The sequence below is a fragment of the Nicotiana sylvestris genome, chromosome 8 (assembly GCF_000393655.2).
Source record: "Nicotiana sylvestris chromosome 8, ASM39365v2, whole genome shotgun sequence".
NCBI classification, from domain to species: domain Eukaryota; kingdom Viridiplantae; phylum Streptophyta; class Magnoliopsida; order Solanales; family Solanaceae; genus Nicotiana; species Nicotiana sylvestris.
In genome coordinates, this window is record NC_091064.1 from 29,131,530 (window position 1) to 29,151,385 (window position 19,856).

The window sequence follows — 19,856 nt, forward strand, 5'->3', positions numbered from 1 at the left end:
TGCACCTTGTGTGCAGATCCATGTGCGAGGGCATCTGAGTGAGAGCTGATACTTTCCTTCAGAGCATTTTCGGAGTTAGCAAGGTAGCTGCCCGGTGTCCGCAGCCCTGCCTTTCTTCTTCCTATCTTTTAGTATTAGTTTTTATCAAACTCATCTTGTATTGAGTAGACAGTATCAGATTGTATTTTTGTGGCTCATGACTAGTGACTCCGGAATTGGGCAGTGTTTGATGTTTTGCATATTTTTTCGCTCGTTTTGAAATGTTTAAACGGAAGATTTGTGATAAAATCTGATTAGTAATGAATTAAGATAAAAAGACCCTTTTATGTTATAAATGTCGAATCAGCTAGCCTAGTACTGTGATAGGCGCCATCATGACCGGGGTGGTTTGAGGTCGTGACAAGTTGGTATCAGAGCCTATGCTACATAGGTCTCACCAATCATGAGCAAGTTTGGTAGATTCTTGCGGATCGGTATAGAGACGTCTGTACTTATCTTCGAGAGGCTGCAGAACCTTTAGGAAAAAGTTCACATTCTTGAATTCCTGTCGCGCGAATCTGTTGATTCTAGTAACTAAACTTATGTTTTTATATTCTCTCACAAATGGTGAGGACACGTACTACTGGACAGGATGGATGACCACCAGTACCACCAGTTGGGTCCACTAGAGGCCGAGGTCGCGGTCAAGGCCATGGTAGGGATAGGGTGTAGCCCGGACAGCAGCTAGGGCAGCACCTGCAGATCCACCAGCTACCCCAGTTCACGATCAGGTCCTAGTTGCAGACGCTCTAGCAGGACCAGCTATGCCGATTATTATCCTAAGCCTTCAGGAGGCCCTAGCCCAGATTCTATTAGTGTTCACTGGCTTGTCTCAAGCGGTCTCAGTTACTACAGTCACAACTACTTCTCAAGCCGGGGTAGGCACCCAGACTCCCGCCGCTCATGCATCTAAGCAGGTTGTGCAGGGACTTCAAATACTGTGGACACCTCCAGCCCAGCCGGTTGCACCTGCTTAGGATTATGTGGTTCCAGTCATGCCTGATGAGGAGCAGTGTAGATTGGAGAGGTTTGGTAGACTTCAGCCTCCGACTTTCAATGGTACAAAATGGCAAGGATGCCCAGGATTTCTTAGACAAGTGTTAGAGGATGCTTCAGACCATAGGTATTTTGGAGACTAGTGGGGTATTGTTCACTACCTTCCAGTTTTCAGGAGCTGCCTTTACTTGGTGGGAGGCTTATGAGAGGTGTAGGCCTGTTGGTGCAGTGCCCCTTACCTGGCAGCAGTTCTCCGCTCTCTTTTTGGAGAAGTATGTGCCACAATCTCGCAGGGAGGAACTGTGAAGGCAGTTCGAGTAGTTGCATCAGGATGATATGAATGTGACGCAGTATGAGATTAGGTTTTCAGAGCTAGCTCGTCATGCTGTTTCGTTGGTTCCTATGGATAGAGAGAGGAACAGGAGATTCATGGATGGCCTCACATATCAGCTTCAGATTCTCATGACCAAAGAGAGGGTGTCAGGTGATACTTTTGAGCAGGTTATTGATATTGCACGAGAGATTGAGTCAGTTCGTTGCTAGGAGCAAGATGAGAGGGAGGCCAAGATATCTCGGGGATCTGGTAGTTTTGGTGGTGTTCCTTTGAGAGGTTAGTTTCAGCACGGTAGAGGCTGTCCATTCAGACATGCTCTATCAGCTCGCCCAGTTCATCATCAAGCATCATCAGGCCATGGTTCTCACAGTTCTCATCATGGCCATTCATCACTTAGTGCCCTTCAAGCCCAGAGTTCGTCCCATGCTCCATCAGTTCAGGGCTCTTCTATGCCAGGTTCTTCTACTAGTCATCCCGGTACTAGAGGTTCCCTTCAGTCCCCGTCCCCCGTACCAGGGAGTTGTTATGAGTGTGGAGAGTTTGGGCATATGAGGAGACATTGTCCTCGTCTTCTTGGGGGTCCATCTCAACAGAGGAGCCAACCTTCGACTTCAACTCCAGTTACTTCACCACCCACCCAAGCAGCTAGGGGTGAGGGTCAGTCAGCTAGTGGTCGCCCTAGAGGGGGAGGTTGATCAGGTAGTAGTCAGGCTAGTTTCTATGCGCTCCCAGCAAGACCAGATGCTATTGCTTCAAATGCTGTGATTACAGGTACTGTCTCAGTTTTCCACAGAGATGCCTCTATATTATTTGATCCTGGTTCCACTTTTTCATATGTGCAATCATATTTTGCTCGTTATTTAGATACGCCCCATTGGTCTCTTATTTCATCTATTCGTGTATCTACTCCGGTGGGTGATACTATTATTGTGAACCTCGTATATCAGTCGAATGTGGTGACTATTGGGGGTTTGGAGACCTGAGTGGACCTTTTGTTGCTTTGTATGGTGGATTTTAATGTGATATTGGGCATGGACTGGTTATCTCCATGTCGTGCTATTTTGGACTATCATGCTAAGATAGTGACGTTGGCCATGCCGGGTGTGCCACAAATTGAGTGGCGAGGTTTGACGGATTATGTTCCCAGTAGAGTGATTTCGTTATTGAAGGCCCAGCGAATGGTTGGGTAAGGTTATCTTTCTTATTTGGCCTTCGTGAGGGATGTTAGTGTAGAGACTTCTACCATTTATTCAGCCCTGGTAGTGAGGGACTTTCTGTGTGTGTTTCCTGCAGACCTGCCAGACATGCCACCAGTCAGGGATATTAACTTTGGTATTGATTTGGTGCCGGGCACTCAGCCCATTTCTATTCCACCGTATCGTATGGCACCGACGGAGTTGAAGGAGTTTAAGGTGCAACTTCAGGAACTCCTTGATAAGGGGTTTATTCGGCCTAGTGTGTCTCCTTGGGTGTACTTGTTCTATTTGTGAAGAATAAGGATGGCACGATGAGGATGTGCATTGATTACAAGAAGTTGAACAAAGTTACAATCAGGAACATGTATCATTTGCCTCGTATTGATGATTTATTTGACCAGCTTCAGGGAGAGAGGGTGTTCTCCAAGATTGATCTCTGGTCAGGGTATCACCAGTTGAAGATCAGAGACTCCAATATTTTTAAGACGGCTTTCAGGACCTGATATGGTCATTAGGAGATCCTTGTGATGTCTTTTGGGCTGACCAATGCCCCAGCATCGTTCATGTATTTGATGAACAACGTGTTTCGGCCTTATCTCGAAACGTTTTTTGTTGTATTTATTGATGATATTCTGGTGTACTCGCATAGTCAGGAGGAGCACACTGAGCATTTGAGAGATGTACTACAACGGTTGAGAGGGGAGAAACTTTATGCAAAGTTCTCTAAGTGTGAGTTTTGGCTTTGTTCAGTGGCTTTCTTCGGGCTCGTGGTGTCCAGTAAGGGTATTCAGGTTGATTTGACAAAGATAGAGGCAGTTCAGAGTTGGCCGAGATCATTCTCAGCCACAGAGATTTGCAACTTTCTTGGTTTGGCGGGTTATTACTGTCGGTTCGTTCAGGGATTTTCATCTATTGCATCACCCTTGACCAAATTGACTCAAAAGGGTGCTCCATTCAGGTGGTCGGATGACTATGAGACGAGCTTCCAGAAGCTCAAGACTGCCTTGACCACAGCTCCAGTGTTAGTTTTGCCTTCAGCTTCAAGTCATATAGAGTATATTGTGATGCTTCTAGAGTTGGTATTGTGTGTATGTTGATGCATAAGGGTAGAGTGATTGCTTATGGTTCTCGTCAGTTGAATCCCCATGAGAAGAACTACCATGTTCATGATTTAGAGTTGGCTGCCATTGTTCACGCGTTGAAGATTTGGAGGCATTATCTCTATGGTGTGTCTTGTGAGGTGTTTACTGATCATTGTAGCCTCCAGCACTTGTTCAAGCAGAAGGATCTCAATTTGAGGCAACAGAGATGGTTGGAGATGCTAAAGGATTATGATATCACTATCCTTTGAGTCTCCTAAATCTTTCATATCAAACTGGGTTCTTAATCTTCTCTTGAGCTCCCGGGGAAGGCCAATGTAGTGGTTGATGCCTTGAGTAGGAAGCCGATGAGTATGGGCAGTTTGGCGTATATTCCAGTTGGGGAGAGAACTCTTGTAGTTGATGTTCAGGCCTTAGCCAATCGGTTTGTAAGGTTGGATATTTTGGAGCCCAATCGGATCTTAGCTTGTGTGGTTTCTCGGTCTTCCTTGTTCGATCGCATCAGAGAGCGTCAGTATGATGATCCTCATTTGCTTGTCCTCAAGGATAGAGTTCAGCACGACGATACCAGAGATGTAACTATTGGTGATGATGGGGTATTGAGGATGCAGGGCTGGATATACGTGCCCAATGTAGATGGGCTTCGGGAGTTGATTCTGGAGGAGGCTCATAGATTGCGGTATTCCATCCATCTGAGTTCCATGAAGATGTATAAGGATTTGAGATAGCACTACTGGTGGAGGAGAATGAATAAAGACATAGTGGGATTTATGGCTCGGTGTCTCAATTGTTAGCAGGTGAAATGTGAGCATCAGAGACCGGATGACTTGCTTCAGTAGATAGGTATTCCAGAGTGGAAGTGAGAGCAGATCACCATGGATTTCGTAGTTGGACTCCCATAGACTTTGAGGAAGTTCGATGCTATTTGGGTGATTGAGGATCAGCTAACCAAGTCTGCGCACTTCATTCCTATGTGTACTACCTATTCTTTAGAGCGGTTAGTAGAGATTTATGTTAGAGAGATTGTTTGTATGTATGGTGTCCTAGCTTCCATCATTTCAGATAGAGGTACTCAGTTTACATCGCAGTTTTGGAGGGTCGTGCAACGAGAGTTGGGTACTCAGGTTGAGATGAGCATAGTTTTTCACCCTCAGATGGACAGGCTATCCGAGCGCACTATTCAGATATTAGAGGACATGTTGTGCGCTTGTGTCCTTGATTTTAGGGGCTCATGGGACCAGTTTCTCCAGTAGGATGGTTTGAGCCGGGCGAGGCCAGACTTTTGGGTACAAACTTGGTGCAGGATGCTTTGGACAAGGTGAAAGTGATTCAGGAGCGGCTTCGTACAGCGCAGTCGAGACAAAAGAGTTATGCCGGCAAGAAGGTTCGTGATGTGTCTTACATGGTTGGGGAGAAGGTTCTACTAAAGGTTTCACCTATGAATGGTGTTATGAGATTTGGGAAGAAGGGTAAATTGAGTCCTCGGTTAATTGGGCCGTTTGAGGTGCTTCAGAGGATTGGGGAGGTGGCTTATGAGCTGGCTTTGCCACCTAGCTTGTCGAGTGTGCATCTTGTATTTCATGTTTCTATGCTCCAATAGTATATTGGCGATCCGTCTCATGATTGGAATTTCAGCACGGTTCAGTTAGACGGTAATTTGACTAATGATGTGGAGCCAGTAGCTATTTTGGAGCGACAGGTCCGAAAGTTGATATCAAAGGATATACCTTCAATGAAAGTGAAGTGGAGAGGTCAGCCCGTGGATGAGGCTACTTGGGAGACCGAGCGGGAGATGCGAAACAGATATCCACACCTGTTTGAGGCTTCAGGTATGTTTCTTGACTCATTCGAGGACGAACGTTTGTTTAAGATAGGGAGAATGTAACGACCCGGCCAGTCATTTCATGAGTTATAGCCCTGTTTTCCCCATTTCTGCTTCTTTATATGTTGTTCAGTTGTATTGTATATTATCGGATTGGTTGGCTCGGGTTCGGAGTAATTTTAGAGAGGAGTGAGACACTTAGTCTCTAAAGTTGGTTATTTAGTTGGAAAAGTTAAAATGAAGTTGACTTGTGGGTAAATGATCTTAGAATTGGGTTTTTATGGCTTGGATAGCTTCGTTAGGTGATTTGGGACTAAGGAGTGGGTTTGGAATGTTATTCAGAGGTCCGTGGTAGAATTAGGCTTGAATTGGCAAAATTGAAAATTTAGAGTTTCTGGTTGGCACTGGAAATCTTGATATTAGGGTCGGAATGGAATTTCAAAGATTGGAGCAAGACCGTAGTGTCATTTGGGACGTGTGTGGAAAATTTCAGTTTATTCGGGGGTGATTTAATAGGTTTCGGTGTTGTTTGCAGAATTTGAAATTTCCTAAGTTCTTAAGCTTGAATCCGAGGCTGATTTGATGTTTTAATGTTGTTTGGAGTGTTCCGGAGGTTGGGATAAGTTTGAATAGTGGTATATGACTTGTTGGTATTGTTGGTTGAGGTCCCGAGGGCCTCGGGAGGAATTCGGATGGTTAACGGAAAGGTTGGGACTTGGTTTGAGCAGCTGAAGCTGCTGCTTCTGTTATATCCGCACTTGCGGATTGAGGACCGCATGTGCGAGGTCACAAGTGCGGGAGGGAGGCCGCAGATGTGGAGGATTGAGAGCTGAGGCAAATCTACATGTGCGCACAATGGACCGCAGTTGCAGGTTATGACCGATGAAGGGGGATTTTGAAGGTTAAGTGAAAACCGTACCTGCGATGGTTATTCATCAGGTGCGGCGTCGCAGAAGCGACAATATGACCGCAGATACAAAACCCCTGGGGTAGAAAGTATATAAAGGACCCTTCGCGAATTTTGGTCATTCTTCACAATTTCAACTCGGTTTTTGGAGCTTTTGGAGGGTTTTGAAGAGGGAATTAAGGGGAAACTCGTTGAGGTAAGATTTTTGAACTTAATACTCAATTCTATGGTGATTTTCAGTAGATTAAGCATGGAATTTGTGGGATTTAAGGGTGAAAATTGGGAAATTAGGGCTTAGAACTTGAGAGTTAAAGTTGGGTGATTGAGAGGTCAAACGAAGTTAGATTTTGGTAAATTTGGTATGTATAGACTTGTGGGAGGATAAGGATTCTAGTGTTGTAATTTTTATCGGATTCCGAGATATGGGCTCGGGGGTCGGGTTTAGCCAATTTCGGAAATTTTGATTTAATTTGATAATATTCGTGTGGGATTTATTCCTTTAGCATGTATCGATGATATGATTTTGATTTTGGATAGATTCGGGGCAATTTGAGGCCGAGTCGAGCGGCAAGGGCATCGTGGAGTAGATTTTTGTCCGGTTTGAGGTAAGTAACGATTGTAAATCTTGACCTGAGGGTATGAAACCCCGAAATTTCGTACTATTTTGATAAATGAGGTGACACACATGCTAGGTGACGGGCGTGTGGGCGTACACCAGTAGGGATTGTGACTTGGTTGATCCCATGACAACTGTAGAGTTGCATATTCTAATAAACTCTATATGATATCTATGTGTTTTAGAGATGATTCTGTTAGCTTGGGCTGAATGCCATGTTTGGGGCCTTGTGTCGTACTGTCTGGACCCTCAGGGGTATTTTACTATTATCCTCACATTGGTTGTTTTTTATAGAAAGCATTATCCTCAGTCATGGTTTATACCTGTTTATTGTTTAATCGTGTTCATCACTCTATTTTAATATATGAAAGTGTTTTGGGCTGAGTTCCCTTAGTTTGTACTAAAATGCACGAGTGGCTTGTGAGGTTGATGGGGGAGTGAGGCCGAGGGCCGGATTGTGAGGATAGTTAGGGATCGACCTGCACGCTGCATCGCTATATATATATATATATATATATATATATATATGGATCGGGTTACACGCCGCAACGTTATAGCGCTAAAGCTGTAGGAGCCCCTCCGGAGTCTGCACACCCCAGTGAGCGCAGTCGACTATATATTTATGGATCGGGTTGCATGCCGCAACGGTTATTATAAGACACCTATTGAGCGTGAGTGCTGAGTGTGAGCGTTGATTGATGAGAGTTGTGTCATGAGTGACTGAGAGGCTTGCCCGATGGGCTATATATATATATATATATATATATATATATATATATATATGAGTGATACTTTGCCCGAGGGGCTTATTTTTATGAAATTACTGTTTTTACTCTTCTTTTATACTAAGCCTCTGCTAAAAATGTTGAACAAATATTTTAAACAACTTTCATTGAAACTGGAACTTTTACGAGATTTTTGGAATTTAACTGCTGACTTGAATCTTGTTATTTCCACTGAGGTTTTTATGTTATGAGATGTATATGATTTTAAATGCTCGGCACTTCACTCAGTCTTTAGTTATAATTGTTACTTACTGAGGTGGCGTACTCACGTTACTCCCTGCACATTGTGTGCAAATCCATGTGTCAGGGCATCCGAGTGAGAGTTGATCCTTTCCTTCAAAGCATTTCCGGAGTTAGCAAGGTAGTTGCACGGCATCCGCAGCCCTGCGTTTCTCCTTCCTATCTTTTGGTATTTGTTTTTATCAGACTCATCTTGTATTGAGTAGACAGTATCAGATTGTATTTTAGTGACTCATGACTAGTGACTCCGGGATCCGGCAGTATTTGATGTTTTGCATATTTTTTCGCTCGTTTTAAAATGTTTAAATGAAAGATTTGTGATAAAATCTGATTGGTAACGAATTAAGACAAAAAAGACCCTTTTATGTTATAAATATCGTATCGGCTAGCCTAGTACCGCGATAGGCGCCATCACGGCTGGGGTGATTTAGGGTCATGGCATATGCTCTTTGGAAGAAACTGCAAAAATATAATGTAAAGATAGTATTCATGGTTCATTGCTAGTTGGGATAATCAATAGAAATCATATCGTAAAAATTTAAAAAAAATATATTTACCAGATCATCACGCTTAATGTACGATCTGAGCACGTTCATCCTAAACCATGGATAGAAATCATCTCCAATTCATCCTTAGCATTCATGTTTAGAGTATCTATTTTGTTTGGAGAGTTGGAAATGTTGTTTAACACTTTAACTTGAGTTTAAGAGATATATAAAGAGTCAAAACTTTTAATTTCCCTCCAATCGTATGTTTACTTTTTCCTTTATTTCCCTCCAAAATTTTTATTTGAGATTTTAGTCCAAAAATGATATCTTGTTTTCCCTCCTAATAAATAAGCTACAATATATTTTATTCCTAAAATTTAATCATGTTTTTCCTTTTATTATAATTAAGATTAATCAATAAAAATATATAGAATTATATATTGACTATTAAATAAACGGTCAATATGACCTTAATGAATGAAATTATTTATTGGCTATGTATACGATAGGCCATATGACTATAACCTTAGTCAATGGACTTATGAATAACTATAGGCTGATACGTATGACCTTAATGAATGAAATTATATATTGACTACTATATAAATGGTCAATATAACTATGAATGACCACGATGTAATTAGCATAGGCCATATGAATAAAACCTTAGTCAATGGACTTATATGGTTGATATGAATAACTAGTGGCCGATACATATGACCTTAATGAGTGAAATTATATATTGGCTAGTATATAAACGGTCAATATAACTATGAATCACAATGATGTAATTAGCATAGGCCATATGAGTATAACCTTAGTCAATGGACTTATGTGGTTGCTATGAATAACTAGTGGCCGATACGTATGACCTTAATGAAAGAAATTATAAATTGGCTATTATATAAACGGTCAATATAACTATGAATCACAACGATGTAATTAACATAGACCATATGAATAAATCCTTAGTCAATAGCTATTGATTAATAAAAGGGGACTAAATATGCAAAATACATACTTAATTCATTAATATTTCATAATCAAAATTGCAACATAGGATTCAAGGTTAGTCTAATTTATATACCGTATAAATTTTCGAAAAATAATATACGTATACATACGAAGGATTTTGATCCTCCCATAAGTATAAATTTTATTTTAAAAAAATACATAACAGTATACATATACATACAAAGACTTTTGGTCTTCCCATGAGAGAATGATGATTTTATGGGATCAATGTTTTGGGATAATCAATAGTTATTAGTTTGTTTGGGAGGGAAATACTTTGGAGGGAAATAATAGCTATTAAGCCAAATATGAAATCAACGGTTTTAAGGGTATTTCACGGTATGACCATCGTTGGGCCATTATGTGTGTGACCAAATAGTAGCACTCTTAAAGAAAAGTACTTTCGAAAAAAATGCACTTATCAAAATAAGCTGATTTTTGAAGCTTTGCCAAACAGGCTATACGACTATCGGGGATAGAATTTAAATAGTAGCCTCAAAATACGCCATTTGCAGAAAAGCCCCAGAAATCAATAACTTCAACGCCGGACGAGCACAAGGTAACGTGGATCCAACCATTAGCTACGTACCACAGGTAAGGGAAATCTACGTGATATACCCATGGGAAAAATTAGTTAACTACATATACATTTAAAATATGTATTTTACCTTGTATACCTATTTTATAAAATTTTATTTACTTTTTAAATCTTTAATATCACTATATACCATTAAATAAATTCCACATTTTAAGGAACTAAATTATCTCTCCCTCCCTTAAAATACTCCATCATCCCACATTTTAAGAAATTGGGATTATACTTACCTTCTGACCAAAAAGTTCACACCCCAATAATTTCTCTAAGTCCATCACCGTTTTTTTTTTCTCTTCCATCTAAATCAAAAGAGAAACAAAAATAAGGTTAAAATGATTTAACTTGGGATACAATATCTAAACTAAAATAAAATACTAGAACATACTATTCAAACCAATACACCACAACATCCTAATAAAAAATATAATGTTCGAATCAAACAAACTACAATATTCTAATTTGGAATACAATATTCAAATCGAACATACCATAATATTTTAATTTGGAATACAATATTTAAGTCAAACATACCGCAATATAGTATTCAAATCAAACATACCACAAGATTCTAATTTAAAATACAATATTCAAACCAAGTATACCAAATTACAATAGTTTAATGAAGAATATATAATTCAAACCAACATACCAAATTCTAATAAAGAATACAATATTTAAACCAAACACATCACAATATTCTAATTTAAAATCTATATTCAAACCAAACATTACATATTCAAACAAACATACCACAATATTCTAATTTGGAATATAAAATTCAAATTAAATATACCTTTATTTTTATTTGTTGTGTATAATTTATTTTACTTGTAATATTAACATGCTATATATAAAACTAGTATATAATATTCTAATTTGGAATACAATATTCAAATCGAATATACCTACAATATTTTAATTTGGAATATAGTGTCCAAACCAAATATATCTTTATTTTTATTTATTGTGTGTATTTTATTTTACTTAAAATATTAACATGCTATATATAATACTAGTATACAATGAATATTTTACTGAATAATTGTTTATTGTATAAAAGAAATTAAGGACAACGGTTCTCATAAGAAAAGGCTTTGTTTAAAGGGATTTTATTCTTTAATTTTGGTCCAAAGTTTAAACAGATGGAGTGGATTTGCTTTATATAGATCGATACTTTCCTTTAATTAGGGAGTAAATTTATATGGTAATTATTGTTCTTTTGACATATGTAAGGTAATTAATTGATGTGTACTACATGTAATTTCATAATTGAAGTATATTGTGTTAAGTGCTTTTAAAAGTAGGTACACGGTGTAAAGTTCCCTACAGGTCAGCCTAACCACGCTTACTTCTTTCACAACCAGCAACAGACTACAGATTAGAAATTAAGGATGCACTCAATCATATATATTTACAAGTTAAATTGCCATGACATTTGCATTCGTACAGGGGAAGCTATGGCCAACTTAGAAAAAGAAAAGAAAAAGAGAAAACAGAGCCAAGGTGGAAACAAACAAAAGTATACAACTATCTACAGTTATATAGGCTTAATATGATCTTCATATACTCAAATATCCGCGTATAAAGTGATTTCCATTATGTCTAAACGTGACCAAGATCCTCCACGGATTCGAGTTATAAAGTTAAGCGTAGTAAAAAGGTTGCCCGATGTACTAAGCTCCAGCTATGCGCAGGATATCTGGGAAGGACCGGACTACAAAAGCCTATTGTACAGCCTTACCCTGCATTTCTGCAAGAGACTATTTTCACAGCTCGAATCTGTGACCTCCTGGTTAAGTGTAGTAAAAGAAGAAAAGCTAATCGTTAATCTATGAGAAAAACTAGGATATTTGAAGAAAGTGGTTGCCAGCCACTCTCATTCAGTTACCTGTCAACTTTTTCTTAGTCGTCCATCTCTTCCTGCAAGTTTCTAGTTCCTCTTCTTTCATTCTTGAGAGTTCTTGAAACCATTCCTGATACTGCAATTCAATTGCCTTGAGCTCCAATTTTAGCTCTGTATCCTCGTCTTTCTCAATTGACGAGGAAAATGAACCACTGGACAAACTCATGCCTCTAGAAATTCTGTCGATATCTATAGAAGTCAGCTCTGGATCCTTGCCATATTCATTTGATGGTATGCATTCTGCAACATCACCAATATTTTCCTGCATTGTGCATTCGTCGTCGTGGAACAAATATCTGAAATCCATCTCCGAAATGCTTGTACTACAACTTTTAGAAGCTCCATCATTAACATGATCGTTAGAGCATCCAAATGAATTCCCATTCCTTGTATCAGCATTTTCAGCCATAACCTTAAAAACAATTGATTCTTGAGAGTTTTCATATTCCATGCCCGCCAAATGCGTTGGCGAATCAAATGTAACATGATGAGAAGTTCCATCTGAATTCACATACATATCACCTTCATCAGTTCGAGAAATTACATGAGTTTCCACATTGAAGTCAGAATTAACATCTTGGTGACCTATGGACTTGTTCGAGCAACCGGTCAAGTCTGTTAGGCAACTTTCTCGAGGTTGTTTGCTTGGACTTCTCCCTCCGGTAGAATGGTCTCCAGAGGAAGGATTCCAAGCTGGAAATATCTTCATAATTAGGTAATCAATAAAGTCAGCAATAAAAGCCACATCATGATCGGCTAGCTGCAGTTGTTCAACCATCTCAGCTGCAACTAAAGGTGCAGTGTCTGTATCAAGATAGAAAATGAAGTGTATGTTTCTTACACTACCTGCAATAACCAAATGTTTGGAATAAGAAGATGATATCTGATTCCACAATGCTGAAAAGTAAAATAAACTATTTCCTCCTTCCAACGTGACGGTGTTTAACTGCGTACGAAGTTTAAGAAAGAAAAAAAGACATTTGGAACTTAAGGTCTAAAACAAGCAATAGACATTTGTTTGGCTAAAAATCGATCTCATTAAGGATAATATAGAAGCTTAAAGTCAAATTATTTCTAAATGTTCAGAAATGTCATTCGTTATGGGACAGACTAAAAAGAAAAGAGTGTCATATAAAATAGGACAAAGGGAGTAATAGGAAACAAATTGATAATCATTTGCGTACCAGCAGGATCTCTGATTCGAAAGGTCAATGAAATTGAGTTATCGTCATTCTTCTTCCCCATTAGTTTAAATTCATTATTCTGATGACATCTCTGGAATTCCAAAACTGGAACGCGAGGACTTCCACAAATAGAGTCTGTACATATAGATTGGTTATACTCTGAATCCACATCCATGGAATGTGGTAAAGGCTTCGACAAACTCAAAGATTTAGGACATTGCTTAGGTAACTGAAATGGATTATGGACCAACCCCTTCAAGTTTTCACATTGAAGAAACGGATCTTTCAGGAGTTCCTTGGCTGACAACCTCTCGGATGCTACAACCAAACATTTTTCAATGAATCCTTTGACTTCAGAATCAGTAACCTTGCCGAGGGAAGCAGGTTTAATGCCCTGATAACGGAAAGTTCTTTAGTTTGACAGAATGACACAATTTCAAGTAGAGAATACAATTTAAGCATCTAATTTTTGAACTTACGGAGCTAACTTTCTTATAGATTTGAGCCGGATTCTTGCACTCGCTGTAAGGGTACTCAAAAGTAACGATTTCCAACATACACATTCCGAAGGAATATATATCCACTAGTTCATTGTACTCTTCTTCGTAGAGCTCTGGGGCCATAAATTCGGGGGTTCCTTTATATAGCAATAGATAAAGTCAGTACTGCAGAAGGAATCTTGTTAAAAAACAATGACAACAACAACAAACTCAGTATAATTCCACTAGTCGAGTTTGGGGAAGGTAGTGTTCCCGAATCTTGTCTAAAAGTACTACAAGAAATAACCATACCAATAACACTCTTGGCAGTACGCTGCTCCATAATCGTTGCCAATCCAAGGTCGCCAATCTTGATTTCCCCATGATTTCCATTGACAAAAATATTGTCGCATTTCAAGTCCCTGTGAATTATAGGCGGGTTCTGACTATGGAGATAGTCCAAACCTTGGAGAACCTGCCTTCCCCAATTCTTTATAGCCTTCATATCGACACTTTGATACTTCTTACGGTATCTATAGCCATGAAATACATTAAAATTTTAAGAGATTATAATAAAGAAATGAAAGAAATGAGAAACTATCAAGAAATCTCACTGTCTCAAGTTCCCGGACGTGAAGAGCTCGGTGATCATGTTAACTGTCCTCTTCTTGTCATCAATCCACGAATCATATAACTTCATTACATTGTCATGTTTCAACTGTCTCAGAAGATGAACCTCTGAATATAATTTTCCCAAACTTTCTGGTGACAGCAACACGTCGTCGATTTTCACTCGGCTCCATGCAACTTCAATTCCCTCGAGTAGGTCAAATGCCTTGTAGCTAAAAACACAATTCAGAGATAAAAATGAAAACCAAAAAGAAAACGAGACAAAGTTGAGGAACATACACAGTCTTGAATGCTCCCTTGCCCAATACTTCATTATACTGTAAAAGAAAACAAATGCAGGTGTTATAATGCATTGTCAATGAAATGATACTTTTGAAGCTTTGCCTGCTAAACAAAGGAAACAAAAAGAGACTCCCATATCCTCTTTCTTCTTTTCTTATGGTTAATATCCATCCAACAACAACAACAACAACAACAAACCCAGTGTAATCCCTCAAATAGGGGTACGCAGCCTTACCCCTATTTTGTGCAGGTAGAGAGACAGTTTCCGGTAAACCCTCGGCTCCAAGAAAGCATGCAAATAACAACAGTATAGAAAAGAAATAAAGTAGTGTAAAAGTCAGGGAAACAATAACAACAACAAGGAAGTAGAACAACCAAAACACAAGCAATATCAGGTAGTAATAGAATTTTAAGCATATGAAAAATACTAAAATGCGCCATTCCTTAATAACAAGACAAATACCAGCTACACCTTGTTTTATATTATATAGTTTAACAATATAGGAACAGAAAATGCAGTTTGAACTTGATGAGAGCAGGATATTAGGAGGGACCTTGAGCAATGGTCATCCTGCCATATAGTATTGCAACAAAAATGAACGATAAGTAGATTAGAATAAATTTAATCACGCTCATGCAGATGATCATGATCGTCATATTCTATACAGCATTACTACCAATAATTAATTAACACTTTTTAATCAAATTTCTTCTTTCCCTCCTTCTGGTGTGCAATTCCTCCTTTTCTTAAGTAATTTGAATTTTCTCTTAAGTTGCTCGGTTAGTTTCCATTGACCTGCCATATGTATATCTTGAATAATTTTATTTTTCAAATACCTTTGGGTCTTCAAGATGACCTTTCTTAACCCTCCCCATCTTTAACATCCTTTTTGAAGTTTCCCATATCTCAAACTCTTAACATTTGAGAGATAATGATAGACGTGTTAACCAAACCATCTTAAAAATTTAGCAAAACACACTGCCAATGTGTATAACTCATCAATGCCAATAAATTTTCAAATAAAGCAACATTGACATTGTTTTCTAATAAAATTGTCATGACACTTGGTTTTGAACTACTAATCAAAACTGATTTGCTCTGAGCAATCGCTGTTTTGGAAAAATCTTTATTTGCATCTCAGCTAAGACGACCTCAAATTCTGCCTACATTATGATAACCTTCTAATGAAATTTGAACCTTTGCATTTGACACAAGCCATCAAACTTAAGAAAAGAAAAAGAAATAACATCTAAATGGGAAAATTGCAATTTTGCTCCTCATGAAATCCAGCTTAGAAAATCGAACCTTCAACTACTCAAATTGTGTGTTTTTCAGTCAGCCACTATCAAATTTCTAAACTTAACTAAGTTTTAATGGTTAAACAACAGATTCACCTCAGTCACAAACAAGTTGGGGTTCATGTTTCTTCATTTAAGCTCATGTTTCTTCATTTAAGCACAGGTTATGTCATCATCATATATACCAAATAAAATAAAAGTGAAAAAATGTTAAATATATATACTATAGTAATAACAATAACAATATTACAAATTCTCTATAATTTTAGAGGCATGTAAATCTATGATAAGGTCAAAATACTCCTAGAAAAAGAATAGCTTCAAATTAAAACCACCATACTAACAAGACCAAAATCTATTCCCAACTAGTAGATATAAGTTATATGGATCTTTTTCTTTCCTGATATCATATCATTAGCTAAGTCTGCATTAACTCTGAGAAACATAGGTCTTTCCCGAAAACTTCATTCCATGCGATTTATTTATTAAACCATGTGACTTATTTTGTTGGAAACATCTTATTTACATATACACTTAAATCACTAGAATAATACACACTACTAAAAATCCCCCTTTTACCAATGCGGATTACCGAGGGACATCCCTCGAAAACAAGGCTTTACCGACGGGAGAACGTCGGCACAGTGTCTGTAGGTAAATCGCTCCAGAGTCTCTCGGTAACTGCCGATGGACCCCGTCGCACACCTGGATATATATCTGACACAATACACTCAGAAATTATATATACCAACGGACATCCATCTCTCGGTATATTGTTAAATAATATGATATTAATAACAAATACTCCCTCCGTTTCAATTTATGTAAACTTATTTGACTGAGCACGGAGTTTAAGAAAAGAGAGAAAACTTTTGAACTTGTAGCGTAAAATGAAGCACATATATTTTGTGTGGATATAAATCATTGCATAAAGTAAATTGTTTTCAAATAAAGAAAAAGGTCATTCTTTTTTACACGGACTAAAAAGGAAATAGGTTCACGTAACCAATAGGGAATAGAGATCAATTACCCGAACATATCGACCATTGGGGTCTTTCTCAACGTAGTCATTTTGCAAGTAGTGTGCCTCATTAGATCGGCCTTTGTTATTTGTACAACATCCTAATGGCTCCCCATTCCCAATTCCAATTCCAATTCCAGCCCCGGAAATCATTCTGTTGAACAACCAAACAGCAACAAGAGAAGACGACGAAGAAGAAGAAAAGGAAAAGGGAGAAAAAAAACAAGAACAAAGACAAGCCAAACAGACAACCCTAATAATATTCAAAGGCAGACAAGGATTTTTCAAGAAATGGTGACGTTTTTGCATGTCCCAAAAGGCCACGTAGGAAGAAATACACAAGGAACATAATGCCGAAGGTGTGTATTTTTTGTCGTCGGAATCGGCCTTGGGAATTGAAAATAGAAGCAAGAAGGGCATTTTTAAGATAGAGAAAATTATTATTAGATGTCGACATTAACGAGGAGGACAATCTTGTACTCATGACCATAACACCATTCTCCATTGTACCACGAATTTCTTGATGTGTTCTTCATTCAACACACACCTCTTTTCTCTTTCTCATGTGTTGTAACAAAATATTTAGAAGATTTTAAGCCGACACTAGCCTTTTTATGTTAATGAATAAATATAGATGAGAAAAGATAATGGGATAAAGGATGAAAAGGAAAAACGAAAAAGTCGGAGAGAAGGAAGGAAAGGGTAGGTTATTAACGAGAGCAAATGGAATTGATTGCTAAAGGAAGATAATAAGGGACCAAACACTTGTGCGATCTGTCCCTGTGTTTGAATCGAAAACTATATCTAAATAGAAAAAAGAAACTACGGAGTTGGAAAAAAAATTAGAAGAATGATGCGGTGAACGTGGATCGAACAAATCAATCTTGCTGCTTTAGGTTTTATATTTGATAAACTGATCATCAATAGAAAGATTATGAAATCGATTAGAAAGAGTGGAATAGTTTTTTCAAGTTAACATTTTTATCCAAATACATAACTGCTTATTTTTAAAACAAGTTTTAGCACTTAAGTACTTTTAAGCATGTGTGCTTAAAAAAGTACTTTCAAACATGCGTGCTTAAAAACCACTTTTTAAAGTCAATCCAAACGGAATCTTATTTTGTGTATTTTCTAATTTATTACGAAGATTGGTTCATGAAAAATACCAAGGTACTCATATTTAGAGTTATCATCAACTCGCCTAAGTTAATTGGAACTTGCATGGTAAAGTTAAATTGAATTTCAAACTTATTGAGAAATCTTGATGTTCAATTATAGTATCTGTTTACCTTTAAAATTGGATAACAATTAAATTTATAAGTGGTTTTAAGGATATGTGATTTCACTTGGCACAAACTGATAAATATTAAATTTATAAGTGGTTTTAAGGAAATGTGATTTCACTTGGCACAAACTGAAAAATATGAGAATTATATTAATGTTAGAAATTAACTGTAAAATAAAGCAAACCAATATAACTAGCGGTTATGGCCTTCGAGCTAGATCGCCCTCGAACCAACAGAATATGCTAAAAAAGAGTATGAACTGAACAACAGAGCTCAAGAGAGAAAATGTAATGTATTGCTTTGTTATGCGTGAATATGTGTGACGACCCGACCAGTCGTCTCATGAGTTAATGCTCCGTTTTCCCCATTTCTGCTTCTTTATGCTTTGTTTATCCGTGTTACGTGATATCGGGTTGGTTGGATCGAATCCGGAAGGAATTTGGTAAGGTTTGAGACACTTAGTCTCTTTTGAGGGAGCTTAAGTTGGAAAAGTCAACCGGATATTGACTTATGTGTTAGAGGGCTCGGATGTGAGTTCCGATGGTTTGGTTAGTTTCGAGAGGTGATTTGTGACTTAGGAGCGTGATCGGAATGAATTTAGGAGGTTTCTAGTAGATTTAGGCTTGAATTGGCGAAGTTGATATTTTAGCGATTTTCGGTTGATAGGCGAAATTTTGATATAGGGGTCAGAATGGAATTCCGAGAGTTGCAGTAGTTTCGTTGTGTCATTTGGGATGTGTGTGTAAAATCTCAGGTCATTCAGATGTGGTTTGGTTAGGTTTTTGATCAAAAGCGTATTTTGAAAGATTATAGAAATTTAAGCTTGAATTCGATGTGTTTTGGGTGATTTGATGTTGTTTGAGGTGTTTTGATGACTGGTACAAGTTTGAATAAGGTTTTAGGATGTGTTGATGCCTTTGGTTGAGGTCCCAGGGGCTTCGGGTGAGTTTCGGGTGGTCAATCGGATCATTTTGAAGTTTGAAAAATTGCAGATTTTGAGTTCCAGCAGTTGCAGACATTTTGGTCTTCGCGTTCGCGAGAGGACCCTCGCATTCGCGAAGAATCTATTGATGGAGGTGGAAGTTTAGCCTTCGCATTCGCGAGGCAGGTGATGCGTTCGCGAAGGGCTGAGGATTGGTGCATCGCGTTCGCAGGATAGGTGTCGCGTTCGCATACAAGGAATGGTGAGGCTGAGCTTCAGTGGATTTAACTCATCGCGTTCGCGATGGGCTGAACGCGTTCATGATGGGCTGAACGCGTCCGCGAAGGTTTGCCTGGGTAAAGCATCACGTTCGTGATGGTCGTGTCGCGTTCGCGAAAGAGGATTTTGGTCAAAATTATTTTTGTGCTTTGCGGACGCGAGACTTTGACCGCGTTCGAAAAGAAGGAATTTATGCCTGGGCAGAAGGTTTTAAAACTCGTCTTGTCCGCGAGGATTGGGTTTATTTCCTCCATAGTTGGTCATTTTTGGATATTTTTAAAGGAGATTGAAGAGGGGTTCGAGGGGAATCACTTGGAGGTAAGATTCTTGGACTAAAAACTCGATTATTATGTGAATTTCACCTAGAAAATCATGGAATCTAAGCCTAAAATTGAAGAACTAGGGCTTGAAATTGGAGACCAAACATTTGGGATTTGAA

General features: G+C 38.5%; 1 protein-coding gene across 2 annotated transcripts; it reads right to left on the reverse strand.

The window, feature by feature from the left end:
- Positions 1–9,982: 9,982 nt before the first annotated feature.
- On the reverse strand, positions 9,983–17,633 carry LOC104235969 (probable serine/threonine-protein kinase WNK4). 2 transcript variants are annotated; one of them, XM_009789806.2, is made up of 9 exons: positions 16,940–17,633; positions 14,608–14,645; positions 14,313–14,540; positions 14,011–14,231; positions 13,699–13,856; positions 13,220–13,613; positions 12,021–12,881; positions 10,363–10,431; positions 9,983–10,142 (listed from the first exon to the last, which is right to left on the reverse strand). In XM_009789806.2, the coding sequence occupies exons 1-8, from the start codon at positions 17,348–17,350 to the stop codon at positions 10,379–10,381; spliced, it is 2,364 nt and encodes a 787-aa protein (XP_009788108.1). In that variant the 5' UTR covers positions 17,351–17,633; the 3' UTR covers positions 9,983–10,142; positions 10,363–10,378. The 2 variants fall into 2 exon arrangements, with proteins under 2 accessions (XP_009788108.1, XP_009788109.1); XM_009789807.2 differs by lacking the exons at positions 9,983–10,142; positions 10,363–10,431 and adding an exon at positions 11,517–11,921.
- Between the last annotated feature and the right edge of the window lie 2,223 nt (positions 17,634–19,856).